Here is a 15,609-nt window from a genome sequence, read left to right as displayed (position 1 = left end):
CATAAGACCTCCGTTCATCTTCGGAACACAGTTTAAGACATTTTAGATATTTTAGACCCTCTGATGTCACATGGACTACTTTGATTAAGTTTGTGAATCTTTGGCAAGGCAGCGATTCGATTCGATTACGATTCATAGGTTTTCGATTCGATTCAAGAACGATTTTTGCAAATTAATATAAAATTCAGTAAGTTACTTTACAAAAGCATTTAACCACTAAAAAAGTGGTTTTACCTGAATGTAAAAATACAGAAAACAAACATGCCCAATTAAATATGACTGATACATTTTAAATCATAGGTGCATTTCTACCTCCAAATGTTAATTTCCAATTGCTAAGCTGTTTTAGACTGGTTTACCAACAGACACACTCAGAAACCATAACGGATTACACAAGAAACCTTGATTACAAGGTACAATTCTATGCTTATTTTAATATTATCCACTTGCTCAGGAGGATTACCATGCAAATTGCTTACAACTGTGTTAGAAATAGACTAATTGAATAAAAACGAGCAATGTAAAGCAAAATTAGTTTGAACCCTCACCTCATGAAATGAGACTGAAAATCAATATGAGAAAATGAAGATTCAACTGCTGCATGTGCCAGCCTCTGATACCTATTGAAGCAAAAACATTTTAATTTGCTCAAACAAAGCCTTCCCAGCTGTGTTTCAAGGGCAAGCCTGGCTCTCTGAGGTCAAGTCTCTTTCTACCAAGACTCTGGCACTTCAGCTGAAGGCCTTTTTGGTGAGAGAGCAGTTAATAGACTTTCTTTCTTCTCCCTGCTGTTGTTATGAAAAATTATTATGGATTCTGGAAAATTCTTGCTGGGGCTCTTTTGTGTCATGAGTCATTGGGAAAAAATGAACACAACAACAGGTTCGGTCTAAGAAAAAAAGAAAAAAAAGAAAAAAACCCTGGCCTTCAATTATTGCAAAAATGCAATTTCACCAGCTCGGCCAGTCCATTTAACAGCCACAATGGCTGCCCATTTCTCCCTCATTTAGTCAGCAAGCTAGGAACAATGAGCATGGAAGAATAGCAACAGGTAATTTAAAGAGCTGGGTAAGAAGGATGTGTGCAGGAGGTGGCCCAACTCTGGCCAAATACCATAGACCACCACCAGCTACCTTCTGGTCCATAAGAAAAATCACCCAGTAGGCGATGGTTTTTCCCTTTTCTGTCTTCGAGTTTATTAATTTGGAGGGTCTATCAGGCTGGATCGGACAGAGACTATATACAATTATCATTTGACGAACACCAAGATGTTTGATTATTCTCAAGGCAATACTGCAAAGATTATGGAGTCTGACTCTGTCTGGATTGGACTGGTTTTACACATCAAGAAAGAATAAAAGTTTGTTCCCAAGCATAGTTGCGAAGTAATCACATGTTTGGAGTCAACGTAACAACACAGCTATTTCATAACCAAATAGTCCACCTCACAACATCGAGTGCCTTTCAACAGCTGAGGATGCTCTATATCTGAAACAAGCTTCCCTCCTGAAGAAAAGTAGACCCTCTCCCTGAAGCTCGGAGTGGGCGATGTGGCAGATCAGGGGGAGGAGCAGAGCTCAGGATCCGCCACACAGCTGCAGCCGTTCTTCAGGGAATCCGGGGAGCACCACTCAAGCGCCTAATGCAATTAATGAGCGTAGCCATGCGGCAGTAACGGAATTGGAGCGCAGCTTCTCCAGCAAGAGCCTGGCTGCCCCTGGAGTGGCAGTCGACCAGTTAGGCTGGGCTTAACAGAGATCAACTATGCTACACTAGAGCATTAGGACATGGACAGGGACGGAAACAGATTCAATGACTGTTAAGCATCATGCAAGGACAAGATGGTAGCATATTTCACGGCTATGTGAAATTTTATACACTAGCTTTTGCTGATCATTGAAAAGGGAAATGACAATTTAAAAGACACTGCGCTTCAGCATTTACCGTCAAAGTCAAATGGAGAAGGTATATAAGCATACCAGAGAATCCAAATCGTTTATAGCATGTAGTCGAAACTCAAATAAAACAACATCAGACAGCTGTGACGGAAAGTATTAATATGGTTTCTTCACAACTACATGATCATACTCCATTATGTTGGTCCTCATAATTTCAAATAGTCTTTACCAGATTAATGACTTACATAACTGACTATCTTAAAACTTGCAAGAACATGCTGAGGTCATAATTCACTTCATTTTACAAAACAAAATGAAAAATATAACAACAGGAAAAAAAAAAAGTCTTATCTATGCAAAAGTTTGACATTAATCAATGCTAAAATGAATTAAAAGTAACTGAAACACAGCTTGTTGTAAACAATCAACATTGATTATTTTCCTCCTCCACTAATATGAAAGCACAAAAAGACAGGACGTTATAGGAACCGGCTGCACGCTGAACGGATTCAATCGTGGTCGCTGACACAGTGGCACGGTTTAGGAATGTACTGTGTGAAATGTCAGATTATAAATAAAGTTTGAGCGATGTGAAAAGTGAGACAAAACAACTCAGGACTCCATTTACCCAGGGTTTAGAATGACCTTGTCCCTGATAAATACTCATATATCGTAAAAAAGTGCTATATACAAACAAAAAACTGATATAGTAATAGTGAACACAGGAGAGGACACTGAAGAAAACATAGCAGAATTTTTTTTTTGTCATTGAAATATAACAGTGCTTTCAGGTTGCCTAAAGACTGTGTGATGAACCGTATGTCCCCTTATTGTATCTAAAAAACTAAAGACCAGTGATCCCAGAACAAAGGTCAGTGACTGACAGATGAGCCAACATGGCATTGCTCTGTACAGAGGAACAATGAGGAGCTTCTAAAAGAGCCAGATAAGAAATCAGCACGTATTTGAGCTCCCTACAGCACTGTTAAACAAGGACATTTTCTAGTTTAATCTTTAAAGAAGAGACAGCCTCTATCAATGACGAATCTCAACAACAGAATATAGGAATGTCACTTACTATTAGCAGAGAAATAATTAAAGATAAAGTCACACTTCTGCTTGTTTTCCTGTGAAATAAATACAGTACCTGAGGTTGCCTTTGCTGAGTGCTTCTGCAGGAAGTCCAGTGTCTGAGCCAGAGCTTTCTTATTGCAGTAAGTGGAGAGCTCTTCCTTACATTCAAAGCACCTATTTAAAAAAAGTAAAACAATCATCAAAATACAGTCTATCATGCCCTTTATGTCAAATGATAATACACTAACCTTTCTCATATGCTCACTTAGGTATTTATCAACATCAAAATACAATAAAATCATAATGATGTGAGATATCTTATGATTTAAAATAACTGTTTTCTAGTTAAACAGATTTTAAAATGCAATTTATTTCTGTGATGGCAAAGCGGAGCCATTTTTCTAGTCTTCAGAAATAATTTAAATAAACTGATTTGGTCCTCAAGAAATTGTTTTTTTATTATTATTATCAATGCTGAAAATGTTGTGCTGCTTAATAATTCAGTGGAAGCCATGATTTTTAGTGGATAAAAAGTTCAAAGGACAGCATTTACAAAAATAAATAAATAAAAATGTGTAATAATGTAAATGTATTTACGGTCACTTTTTATCAATTTGAAGCAAACTTGCTAAAAAAAAAGTATTGATTTCATTTTTAAAAAGATAATTCAGACTCCAAGCTTTTGTGTACGGAGATCTTTCACAAAATGCATAAGGATATATAATCGTAAAATACAGCATCATCAGTTGATGTTTCCTACCATGCCTTCCATGTACTGAGGCTGATGGTGATACAGTGAGAGTCTGAGAGATGAGCTTGCTGGTGCTTTGTGGAATGCTGAGTTTTCGCCTGGTTACAACCCTGGAACAGAGAGACACGATATCAAGGTTTCCATATATTATTTCCTGTGGGGGAAAAAAATGGATAAGTTTTTGTATAATTCTTTGAAAAATATTGTTTCCAGTTCTGCAGTCAGTCAAAATCAACTCTTTTTTTTCCCCCCACTGTCAATGCAAGGCCAAACAAACCTGTGCCATTCTCCTAAATTGCTTTTAGAAAATGCTGCATGACCAGTGAATAATATGAACTTTTAAGCATACCCAGCCTTCATTTTTTAACGTCTCTTTTTTAAAACAAAGCTCAAAAGTTTCGTTCTTTTATTCAGCCAGGACATATTTCAAAAATATGTTGTTATTTTCAACATTCCATTCATCATAGAATCCAACTTGTTTGTTGAATTACAAAACAATTCAACTCTTTTCATCATTGATAAAAGTAATAAATGTTTCTTGAGCACCAAATCAGCATATTAGAAAGTTTTTTGAAAGATGATATTTATAGGCCTTTGTTACCTCATATAATAAAATAAAAAAAACAGTTATTGTGAACTGTAATAATTTTTACCATTTTATTTTTAATCTAATGAATTCAGGTTTGATGAGCAGAAGAGATTTCTTTAAAAAAAAAAATACTTTTACAAATTTGACACATCAGTGGGAATTTAAGCATATATAAAAAGTGTTTTGTTGTGTGCAAATATCTTCTAATAAATTGTCTGTTATGGAAGACAAGTTTCAAAAGTTTGTGTAATGTGAATATGCCACAAACAACCTGTCACTGCACAAAACTGCCCAAATTGTAACAGAATATATTAGTACTGCAGGGTGAGAAGATCTCACCTGGAACCCACACTTGAGGCACATGAGAATGTCATGTGCTCCTGCTGCTTCTCCCTCAAGCATGTTCCTCTCTTTAAGGCAATCGGAGCACACCGACCACAGGTTGCCTGTTACTGCCTTCTTCACTGAGCTGAGGTCCACTGCTCTGCTCACATGCTGGCACGTCAATCCTAGATGACACCAAAATATACATCTTTACTATAGAGTTTACAATTCTATGCGAGCATTGGTAAATCCACAATCTGAATCATAATAAACTCCATGCATGATAAATCCGTAATGACTGATAAATGCTTCGGAGTCTTCTCTGTGATTTTTACAATGAGTACCAAGCATGAGAAATTACACTGAAACCTTTCCTTACCGCCAACCTCGTCAGACGAGTCCTCATCACGAGGCTTCTTAGACCGCTTGGTCATGTCTGCGGTTTTTAAAGAGAAGGGGTCTTTCAGCCGCATTTGTATCTAGGAAAAAAGTCACTCACTAAGTATGAGAGCCCACACTACAGTTAAAATTGTGTATTTAAAGCCTAAAACGCTATTATCAAACAACACATATGTCTGGAGGCTCACAAGAGGGGCTCCACAAACTTCCAAGGTGAGTGCAAAATGACTTTTAATTTGTAAATAAATATATTTTAAACAATCCAATGTTTACCAGAAAGGCTAAAAACTGCTTTAAAATGTAAATAAAAGGCTAAAAACTAATAAAATAAGAATAAAACGTATTAAGATATTCCAAAGTAAATAAAAAGCTAAAAACTATCCCTAAAAATGTTTTAATAATTATTTTAAAACAATACAATCTAACTAAAAGGTTACAACCAGCTAAAATCAGGACACACAACATGTAAACGGACATTATATTTCATATTCAGATTTTTCCCCTCAACATTTTTTTTTATTTATAATTTAAACTTTAGAACATACAGTTTAAAACCATGAATTGATATAATCTATTTACACTCCTAATTATTTTTCCATCTCAGTGGGTAGACATTACAGTCAGTCTCTGTCCTAGGCTATATGGTACCAAAGAGGACAGCATTTGAATACAGTTTAGAAAGGAAATAGTCCACTGTCAACGACATAACCATAACTGACGAAACAGTAAGTGAGGGTAAGTTAATAAATAAAGGTATATATAAGAGAATTAGCTGTAGCACAGCACAGCAAACAAGAGGACGACACATGAGACTTGCCCAGGTAACGTTAACGTAACTGATACAAGTACTAAGAACCGGTAACGGCTGGTTAAAGGCCTTTGCTTTACTGGTAGCAAGTCAGATCTGTTCATATAACACAAGGTTGTTTTAAAAAGAGTTGCAATAAACGTCAACAGATTTTGGCGCATAGTAATAAATCTAACTCACCCTGTGTATGGTCCCCTCCTCTCCAGGCTCACTACCAAGTAAATGTCAGTTGTCAAGTGGCCAGGTAAAAAGAGCGAAGCTGATAACTTACATATGCTTCCAAGTTTATAAATACGGAAGAATTTCTGTCGGTAATTTAGGTGTTCGGATCTAACTCTTCAACAATTCGGAATCACGTAATCCTGAGACACAGTTTACATTTTAATTAACAGAGTTTGTCATCGTATTTGGTGGCATTTGGAGAAGAACAGAAAGCACAAGTATCACTTGTGTCACGTGGTCATATCTTCAACGACGCACTACGGAAGCTTGTATGGCCAAACTCGTTTGCATATCTATTGTAGTTATAAAAAAAAGCTGTACATGTATAAACAAAAAAATAAAAATAAAAAAATATATATATATTTGTGTGTGTGTGTGTGTGTGTGTGTGTGTGTGTGTGTGTGTGTGAAGGCTATTTTGAGCATGCAATATAATTGTTAAATATAATATATGAAACATAACATTCCTCCTGTTTGGTTAATTACACTTTTTTAATTGTATTTCTTGCCAAACTTAATCGGTGATACTTTGCTACATATTTATTATACATTATATATTATATTGTAAATGCATATTCCACTTTAATAGGCATATTTGCGATCTGCATAATGAATTGAATTTTTAATAGATGTATTATTATATATTGTATTATTCATATAAAAATTTTAATAAAACTACACTTTTATATTTTATATAAAAGCTTTCCTTAGCAAGTAGCTATAGCAAGTGCTATAGTTAGAACCACATAGTACTTGTGGGGTTGCATTTTTATTACCAGCTAAATTGTAATGAATAAACATTACAATAATATATCGAAACATTATAATGCATTGTTAAACAGATAAATAACAAATAAGAAAAAAACATTTTAATTAAAACAAAAAATGAAAAATATATTTTATTTATTTATTTTTATCATTATTATTATTGCAAAAAAACTTGCACAAACATTAAACAAAACAAAAAAAAAAACAAAACAAAACAGGGAAGCGAGACATAGATACACTCCAAATACAGTCTGGATTTGCATATCAAATTATAGTATTATTGATACATAAATATGCAAAAATAAACTTACATTCTTTTCGAAAAGTTGTCATAATAAATCAAAAACTTACCACTCTTTTTGTTAATTGTAAGTCTAAGGGATAAAACAAGAGAGTTCAATTCTACAAGAAAAAGGTGGAAAGACAAATGAGACTCATGCCATTTCTGTTTATGAATGAAGAATTTTGCATTCAATATAAGAAAATTAACAACATATTCAACAGATAATAGCTTTGGATTTTCATAATAAAATATAACATCTTTGAGGACAAAAGAATGGGACACATTTGTAAGGTTAGAAACGTAGGTGCTTAAGTCAACCCATAATTTGTTGGTAACACCGGGTTTTTCTACGAGTTTGGGGCTCAAAAGAAGGGTAGCCTACGTCACTGCTAACTCGTAGTTGTACGCATGCGTGCTAGAGTAGTGGGTAGCTGCAGTCCTGCTACGTGACTTACAATCAGTCCCACCGTGTTTTTAAATACAAAACAAGAAACAAGGAGCATCGTCATTGTGCAGCTCTCGTTACCATAAATCCTATCATGGCGTTAAATGTCTCTTCACGGCTGACGAGGAGTATTTTCCGCGTTTTAGCGAGCAGAAGTTTCATTACTGTTTCAAGACGAATGGTAACCACTTCATGCGGGACACATCTGCGTTGTTTACAGCGTAAGTCTTGAAATATTGCATTGATAGTTAACAGTTAATGTAATTTACCGTGCTTAACATCGATAGATAGTGAAATATCACGGCGAATCTTCCATTTATCTTTACCAATTTGACATATAACTTATGTCTGCGTATTTGGAAAAGTTTGGAGGGTAATAAGTGACTTACTAAAAAAACTGAGGTGGTACAAATTGTTCTAAAGGTGACACTTTTCTTTTTAATGGTAAATATCACATGACAACAACAACGTGTAGCAGAAGAACGGCCTCTGTTGGTCAAATGTGTCTATCTGTCTTTCAGACATGCGTGTAATTCGTTATGATGGTACTTCATTACGAAGTTTCAGCTCTTCAAGTCAGCCTTCAATAGATGTGTCCTACGAGCAGCTGAAGAAACTGCTGCTGTCCGAATCCAGTGTGGTTATAGACGTCCGTGAGCCGTGGGAACTCCGAGAATACGGGAACATACCGGGGTCAATGAACGTGCCATGTAAGTCAATGCACGGCCTAATCCATAAACTGTTTATTTCAAGGCACCTTATATAAATTATAATACTGTACCATCCTCTCTTCTGCAGTGGGTCAGGTGAACACAGCTCTCCAGCTCGAGCCTGATGAATTCAAGGAGAAATACGGAGGAGACATGCCATCACAATCTCAAAATATAGTGTTCACCTGCCTAGCAGGTGTGAGAAGCAAAACAGCCCTGGAAACTGCAGCGTCTTTAGGATACACCAAGTGAGCACTTATGCTTATTACACAACAAGTGATTGTTTCTTTGCCTCTTTACACAAAGTTTCAGTCTTGACAGGGACGACTTCTCTCATACATTAAAATGTATTAAAAGTAACATTAAATTAAAAGAAACAAGCAGGTTATAGGAATAATGATATTTAAATGCAGAGCTGCTCAGAATTTTTACTATGATGAGCCAAAATCAAACCTGATTGAGGGACCTAGGCCAAAAGGAAATGTTGCATTTTCCTAAATATATTTTATGAAAATATACATTTTTGAAATGCAATTCACTTATATTTCAATAAAAAAATAGTAGAATAAAAACAATAAACACTTTCTTAATTGGCATGTGTAAGCTAAATGCTTTTATGAAATGCATAATAGAACATTGCTTTTTTTTAAGAAGAAGAAGAAGAAATACAAGAAATTACTCATTTAAACCAGTTTAAGATTAATAGTCTGTAGCACTGTATATTGGTGTTCTGTTTGCTTTGTCTAATGTACTCTCTGCTCTTGTAGGGTTCAGCATTATCCAGGTGGATGGCAAGAATGGGCAGAACGTCAGTTAATAAAAACCAAACAGTGATCGTCACCGAACAGTGATTGTCAATGTTTATACTGTGATAGAAGTTTGATTGACTTGTACTGCAGTCTGAATTATACCATTGACACCAAGTCAAAGTGTGCCATTAAGACTGAATCATTTAATGGTTCTGATTGGAAATAAAAGAATGGTGTGATTATGTTTTAAGCCTGAAAAGATGCACTGTTAGATGATGTGAGCAGTGCACATGCTATGCTGATATTTTATTTGATGTAGTCAGTTTGAATGGGAAGTGCAGTGGCCTACAGTGTGTATGTTCAACATCTGTTCAAAGGGCTCTTGGCTATTTGCCTAGTTAATGCTAAATATTTTGAGCAGGAAATCCAAATATCAGGAAAAAAATGTATACATTTTATCCAGTGATTTATGAAATTAACATAGCATTGAATAAAATTAACTGGAGAGTTGTTTTTGTATTCTTGAAAATAAAACTTGATGCTACATTGTGCGTTTTGTGTTATTTAAATAAAATAGCTGTCCTATTATTTCATTTGTCATTGTCAATAAAATTGCTAAATTTTACATTTTAACTTAATATTTTAAAAAAAAAAGTCAGGATATAACTCATTCCTTATTATTTGTGCTATAGATATGAATATCAATGTTAAATGGTGTGCCTTGAGTTTCGATCTGGAAAGAATTACTTCACTAAATATAAAAATCTGATGTACATATCTGTTATTTAGTGAGATAAAACACACACACATAAAATATATATACATAAAACAGAGTTGGAAAAAGATTCACACCCCTCCTAAACATGACTTGTAAACTCAATCGGGTGTAGCTAATCAACTTTTCACAGACTTTCAGCTGTGGTCATTTTGAATAGCTCAGCGTGAAAAGAGCTTTCCTGGAGCATTTCAGTCCTTGGGACAATTCAGGAGATGTATAGAAAAAAATTAAAAGGCTTTATCAATGTCTAGAAGCACAATGAAATGTTATTAAGAAGTGGAAGGTATCTGATACAACACAGACCCTGCCTGGATCAGGATGTTGCTGCAAACTGGATGAAAGGCCTACAGCAACTCTGAAGCAGTTGCAGGAATATGACAAAGAGTGGTCATTGTGTGCATTTGCCAACAGTATCACAAATTCTCCACAAATGTGGCTTGTATGGGAGGGCTGAAAAAAAAGCCACTCCTCAAGAAAGGCAGCATGCAGTCGTGACTGAGCTTTGCCAAAACGCACCTTGAAGATTCTGAGGCAGATGAGACTAAAATTTGAATTTATTTGAGATTAACACCAAACATTATGTCTGGTGGAAATCCAATACAGCTCACCATCCAAATAACAGCATTCCTACAGTAACACGCACACGCACAACCATTTCTAGGGTTTACAAAGAATGCTGTGAAAAGGGAAGAACATTCAGTATGCGGCAAGTCCTGTGGGTGAAAATGCCTTGTTGATGCTAGAGGTCAGAGGAGAATGGGCCGACTGATTCAAGCTGATAGAAGAGCAACTTTGACTGAATTAGCCACTCGTTACAACCGAGGTATGCAGCAAAGCATTTGTGAAGCCACAACACGCACAAACTTGAGACGGATGGGCTATAACAGCAGAAGACCCCACCGGGTACCACTCATCTCCACTGCAAATAGGGAAAAGAGGCTACAGTTTGCACGAGCTCACCAAAATTGGACAGATGAAGACTGGAAAAATGTTGCCTGGTCTGATGAGTCTCGATTTCTGTTGAGACATTCAGATAGTAGGGTCAGAATATGGCATAAACAGAATGAGAACATGAATCCATCATGCCTTGTTACCACTGTGCAGGCTGGTGGTGGTAAAGTAATGGTGTGGGGGATGTTTTCTTGGCACACTTTAGGACCCTTAGTGCCAACTGGGCATCGTTTAAATGCCACGGCCTACCTGAGCATTGTTTCTGACCATGTCCATCCCTTTATGACCACCATGTACCCATCCTCTGATGACTACTTCCAGCCGGATAATGCACCATGTCACAAAGCTCGAATCATTTCAAATTGGTATCTTGGACATGACAATGAGTTCACTGTACTAAAATGGCCCACAGTCACCAGATCTCAACCCAATAGAGCATCTTTGGGATGTGGTGGAACAGGAGCTTCGTGCCCTGGATGTGCATCCCACAAATCTCCCTAAACTGCAAGATGCTATCGTATCAATATGGGCCAACATTTCTAAAAGAATGCTTTCAGCACCTTGTTGAATCAGTGCCATGTAGAATTAAGGCAGTTCTGAAGGCGAAAGGGGGTCAAACACAGTATTAGTATGGTGTTCCTAATAATCATTTAGGTGAGTGTGTGTGTGTGTGTATATATATATATATATATATATATATATATATATATATATATATATATATATATATATATATATATATATAAAACAAAAACATTAAGCAGGACCACTTTGCTATCACAGGACTAAATTACATTTTAAACCTTTAATGATATTGTAAAAGTTCAACAGTTTCAACCATAGAAATTAGACCTTTCCTTCCATATATCATCTGGTTGGCAATTCATAAGTCTTTGTTATTTACTTACACATGTTTCAGGATAATCTGTGACTAATGGCAACAAGAGCTGTACATGGAACTGTCATTATATAATCATCTCAGAAAACAAAATGTACAAAATCTGTTACTGGGTCAGTAAACTTTTGTCCTTTGTTTAGTCCTGAAGGTATCTATTAGGTACTAATATAAATCCTAAAGTACATATTAATACCATCCCAGTATTTTCACCATTTTATTTTCTGGGAATGAACTGTTAGTCTTAGTAGTAATATTAATCTTTGAGCCATATGTATGATTATAAGAATTATGTGTACAATTGCAATTAATGTGGATGTGACAAAGCTGTCTCTCACTGATTAATCTGAAATTTAGAAAATTGATTTAAATTTAAGTCATGCAGCAAAGCAGACAACAGTGGCTTATTATTGCCAATAAGAGGCTAGTCTATTGTCTTTACCAATGCTGTCATATTTTTTTTCTGGGCACTGCTATAGGGATGAGTGACTAATGTACTGTAATTGAATGAGATAGCAGGAGTAAAATAACGCCTTAGCGTTTGAGCTCATTTAGCCACTGTTCACATCTCAGAGAGATGCAGACCCAGCCTTTCTCCCACAAGCCTGGCAAATCTTAGATAGTCAGAAAGAAATCTCATGAACCATATTCAGTGAGAAAAAAATTAAATAAATAATAATAATAATAATAATAATTTAAAAAAAATTCTGTAATGCTTTAAGATTAGACTTATAATTCAGCTGAAACTGATCAAATCTGCACCATTTTTAAGAAGAAAAAATGCTGTTGTTTAGATCCTGAAGAGACTACAAGGACTGTTGTAATTCCCACTTAAATCCTTTAGTCGTTTCAAGTGTGAATCCCAGACAGGCAATAGAAAAACACTAGTTAATTCCCTTTGCATTTCTCATTTTTACACATTCTGCCATGTAAATTGTGACCCACATTAGTGTCATCTCTCACATATCAGTAGCCCTCTGCACTGATTGACCTTGTGACATTATTCCTTGCCCTGTCTAGAAGCTTGTGTAATTAAATCCCTACATATCAAACCACATCACATCACAACTGCACCTCCAGACTAATGGAGTCTTGTCTCATAATTTACCCCTCCTTTCAACACCTCTCAAGACCACGACAGATGCTTGAGTAACAGGCCCAATTCTTGATGGTGCAGAGGCTCAACATTCCCATAGCATTAACTCATGTTTATAGCGGAGTATAAAATGCCTGGATCTCTGGGAGTCTGAATTTGTGAGGCAGAACTTTCACAAGGAAAATCAACCCAGTAAAGCTTTAAAGTTTAGCTACTGATCCACGATGAGTCGCAGCCCAGAAAGGATCTCATCCTATCGCCGCCATTTCGAGGATGCCAGCACCTCCTCTTACCAGGTGAGAGTCAGCAGCCCTTCTCCCATCAGACGGGATGTCGGGAGGTGCCGTTCAGCCAGCTACACCCGTAAAGCCAGCGCTGTCAGCAGCAGCATGGCAGTGGGCCGGAGGACCATCTCATCCTCATGCAGTCAGCCCCTCATGACCGGGTAAGCATCACCCATCCTGCATGCACAGATAAATAAAGAAACAATGCAGAACATCACATACATTAGACTAAATGCAATTTGTTGAATATATATATATATATATATATATATATATATATATATATATATATATATATATATATAGTTAAACTAAGGAATTATTTAAAGATATTTTAAAAATATTCAAACATTTACCCATATATTTAATCATAAACAATTCGTATAAAATTAATAAAAGAGTATAGTATAAAACTTTTATATTAAATATTAGTTTTTTTATTATTAAAGAAATGCATATGCATAAAATCACACATGGCCTCTAGGAAACTCGAGCGCTCTCAGTGTGTGACCTAACAAAACGCAAAGTGACAAATAATTGCATCTTCGCCAAATCAGCCACACGTTACCTTTCATTCACTTCTCAGCTAATGGCGTTTTACCTCCGGAATTCACGTTGTGAAAAAAAATCTAATTTAATTGCAGTGTCGGAATGAGAGCCATCTGTCTTAGCGGAGGGGGTCCAGGGGTCGATCTCGACCAGGCTGCTGCAGAAAACCGTGAATTCCTGAACACACGAACCAGTGAGAGACAAGAGATGATATTGCTCAACGATCGACTGGCAGCATACATAGAGAAGGCAAGTGCACTCACACAAAATTATTATGCCCTTGGTGCACATTTAAAACACTGGATGCGATTAGATCACAATGTCAGTGATGTCATAGCCTACTTTATGAATAGCCTATAGCCTACTTTAATTAATGTAAACAAAACTAACAAAAATGCAATAATTTTAAAGTGCTCTTGGAAACGAGCCTCACTTTTAGAGGCATCTTAGGCAGCGTTTGTCTGATTTTGCCACGCTTGAATGCGTCGCGCGCACTGGCAGTGTGGAAATGCCACCGCTGGCTCGCGAGATAAAGCGCATTATTCGCACTTCTGTGAGCGTACAGACAGAGCACATGACGCGCATACTGTGTTTTCTTATTCTCCTGTCGCAACAAAGGTCCGATCGCTGGAGCAGCAAAACAAGTTGTTGGAGACGGAATCGAGGGCCCTAAAGAATCGATACTTAAAGCCCACCGGCCTCCGCCTGCTGTACGAGGAGCAACTCCAGGAGCTGAAGAGGCTGGCGGAGCAGATGAGGATACAGCGGGTAATAGCGATGGTTATCTGAGGGATCCTTCGACAGATCTTAAGAATCAGTCTACAATATAATATGAAAACACCTTAACGTCCTGTTTGTAAAATAATTACATTAATGATTTATAAATATATCTATGCTACACTAGCCTATTTTAAGACTTTTCTAAGGTATTGAGGAGAAAATGCATCAGACTTAGACAGGCTATGCATGACAATATCTCTAATTAGTCTACTTTTAAAGGACCTCGCTATCGCTGCAAAAGACGCTATGGCGGGTCAGCTGGAGATGATTAAGGTGAAATATGAGGAGGCCGTAGAGATGAGGAAGAAAGCCGAGCTTGATATTGAAGCCTTCCGTCCGGTATGATTACTTTCAAATGTCTTATAACGTTTAGTTTAAGGCGATAAGCAGAAAAAAAAGTGTTGAAATTAACATCTTTTATCTTCTCAGGATGTTGACGCCGCCACCGCCGCGCGCATTGCTTTGGAGAAGCAGCTAGAAAACCTGGAGGTGGAACTAGAATTCCTTCGAAGAGTACACAAGAGGTAATTAACAAACAAAATAATTACATTGTCCTTCGTAAATAAAAAGCTAAATCTTTTCGTTTTCAAAACTGCACGTTTTCAGGAAATCGAAGAGCTTATGAAACAGATATATGCGGCCCACGCCACAGCAGCAGACGCCTACAGCCTCCCAGACCTCTCCAGCGCCATCAAGCAGATCCAGCTCCAGTATGATGATATTGCCGCGAAGAACTTACAGGTGAAGATTTTACATAATAAGTCATTTTAACAATGTTTGAAGTTTTACTTAATATTATTATTTGTTTTGAGTTAAATGTCTCTTTGTAAATGGAAAAGTTTTAAAATAAAATGTAATTATTTTATCATTTTATTAGGCTATTTAGATTTTTGAGGGCAAGTTAGTTTGAAATTTTTTTTTCAATTTCTAAGACTTTTATATAAAGCACAAATATGGGAATTTCCCATCCCATATTTATGCTTCAAAAAGCAAAAAAAAAAAAAAAATAATAAAATAAATAAATCACTGAGTCATGTTTAAACAAAATGTTACAAGCCTCCCTGGACTTCATATTAACAAAATATATTTTTTCTGGCAGGAAATGGACTCTTGGTACAAAAGCAAATTTGATGATCTCAACAACAAATCGTCAAAACATGTTGACAAGGTGCGAAGCGTACGAGAGGAAATTGTAACTGCGAAGAAGGACGTAAGTATTAGTGATCATTCTTAACACGATTAAATTGGGTAAAAAAT

At 36.4% G+C, this 15,609-nt stretch overlaps 3 protein-coding genes across 3 annotated transcripts in view; 2 read left to right on the top strand and 1 right to left on the bottom strand.

Annotated features, from left to right (window-relative positions):
* The window catches only part of LOC113078655 (ubiquitin carboxyl-terminal hydrolase 45-like), a 36,931-nt gene extending 30,616 nt beyond the window's left edge, over positions 1-6,315 (bottom strand). The window contains exons 1-5 of the mRNA XM_026250980.1: positions 6,024-6,315; positions 5,016-5,115; positions 4,652-4,821; positions 3,733-3,833; positions 3,046-3,146 (exon numbers count right to left, since the gene is read on the bottom strand). Coding sequence (XP_026106765.1) covers positions 3,046-3,146; positions 3,733-3,833; positions 4,652-4,821; positions 5,016-5,109 — 466 coding nt within the window. The 5' untranslated portion in view covers positions 5,110-5,115; positions 6,024-6,315. The remainder of the gene's footprint in view (positions 1-3,045; positions 3,147-3,732; positions 3,834-4,651; positions 4,822-5,015; positions 5,116-6,023) is intronic.
* A 1,205-nt stretch (positions 6,316-7,520) lies between these two features.
* LOC113078656 (thiosulfate sulfurtransferase/rhodanese-like domain-containing protein 3) lies at positions 7,521-9,565 on the top strand. The gene is made up of 4 exons (XM_026250981.1): positions 7,521-7,781; positions 8,082-8,270; positions 8,359-8,518; positions 9,038-9,565. The coding sequence occupies exons 1-4, from the start codon at positions 7,655-7,657 to the stop codon at positions 9,102-9,104; spliced, it is 543 nt and encodes a 180-aa protein (XP_026106766.1). The 5' UTR covers positions 7,521-7,654; the 3' UTR covers positions 9,105-9,565.
* Positions 9,566-12,963: 3,398 nt separating this feature from the next.
* Positions 12,964-15,562, top strand: LOC113078658 (desmin-like). The gene is made up of 6 exons (XM_026250990.1): positions 12,964-13,184; positions 13,668-13,821; positions 14,191-14,340; positions 14,572-14,691; positions 14,782-15,093; positions 15,452-15,562. The coding sequence occupies exons 1-5, from the start codon at positions 12,964-12,966 to the stop codon at positions 14,878-14,880; spliced, it is 744 nt and encodes a 247-aa protein (XP_026106775.1). The 3' UTR covers positions 14,881-15,093; positions 15,452-15,562.
* Positions 15,563-15,609: the final 47 nt, after the last annotated feature.

Source organism: Carassius auratus, unplaced genomic scaffold (assembly GCF_003368295.1).
Source record: "Carassius auratus strain Wakin unplaced genomic scaffold, ASM336829v1 scaf_tig00026265, whole genome shotgun sequence".
Lineage (NCBI taxonomy): Eukaryota > Metazoa > Chordata > Actinopteri > Cypriniformes > Cyprinidae > Carassius > Carassius auratus.
Note: the sequence above shows the minus strand (reverse complement) of the source record. Positions and strands in the feature narration are given on the sequence as shown.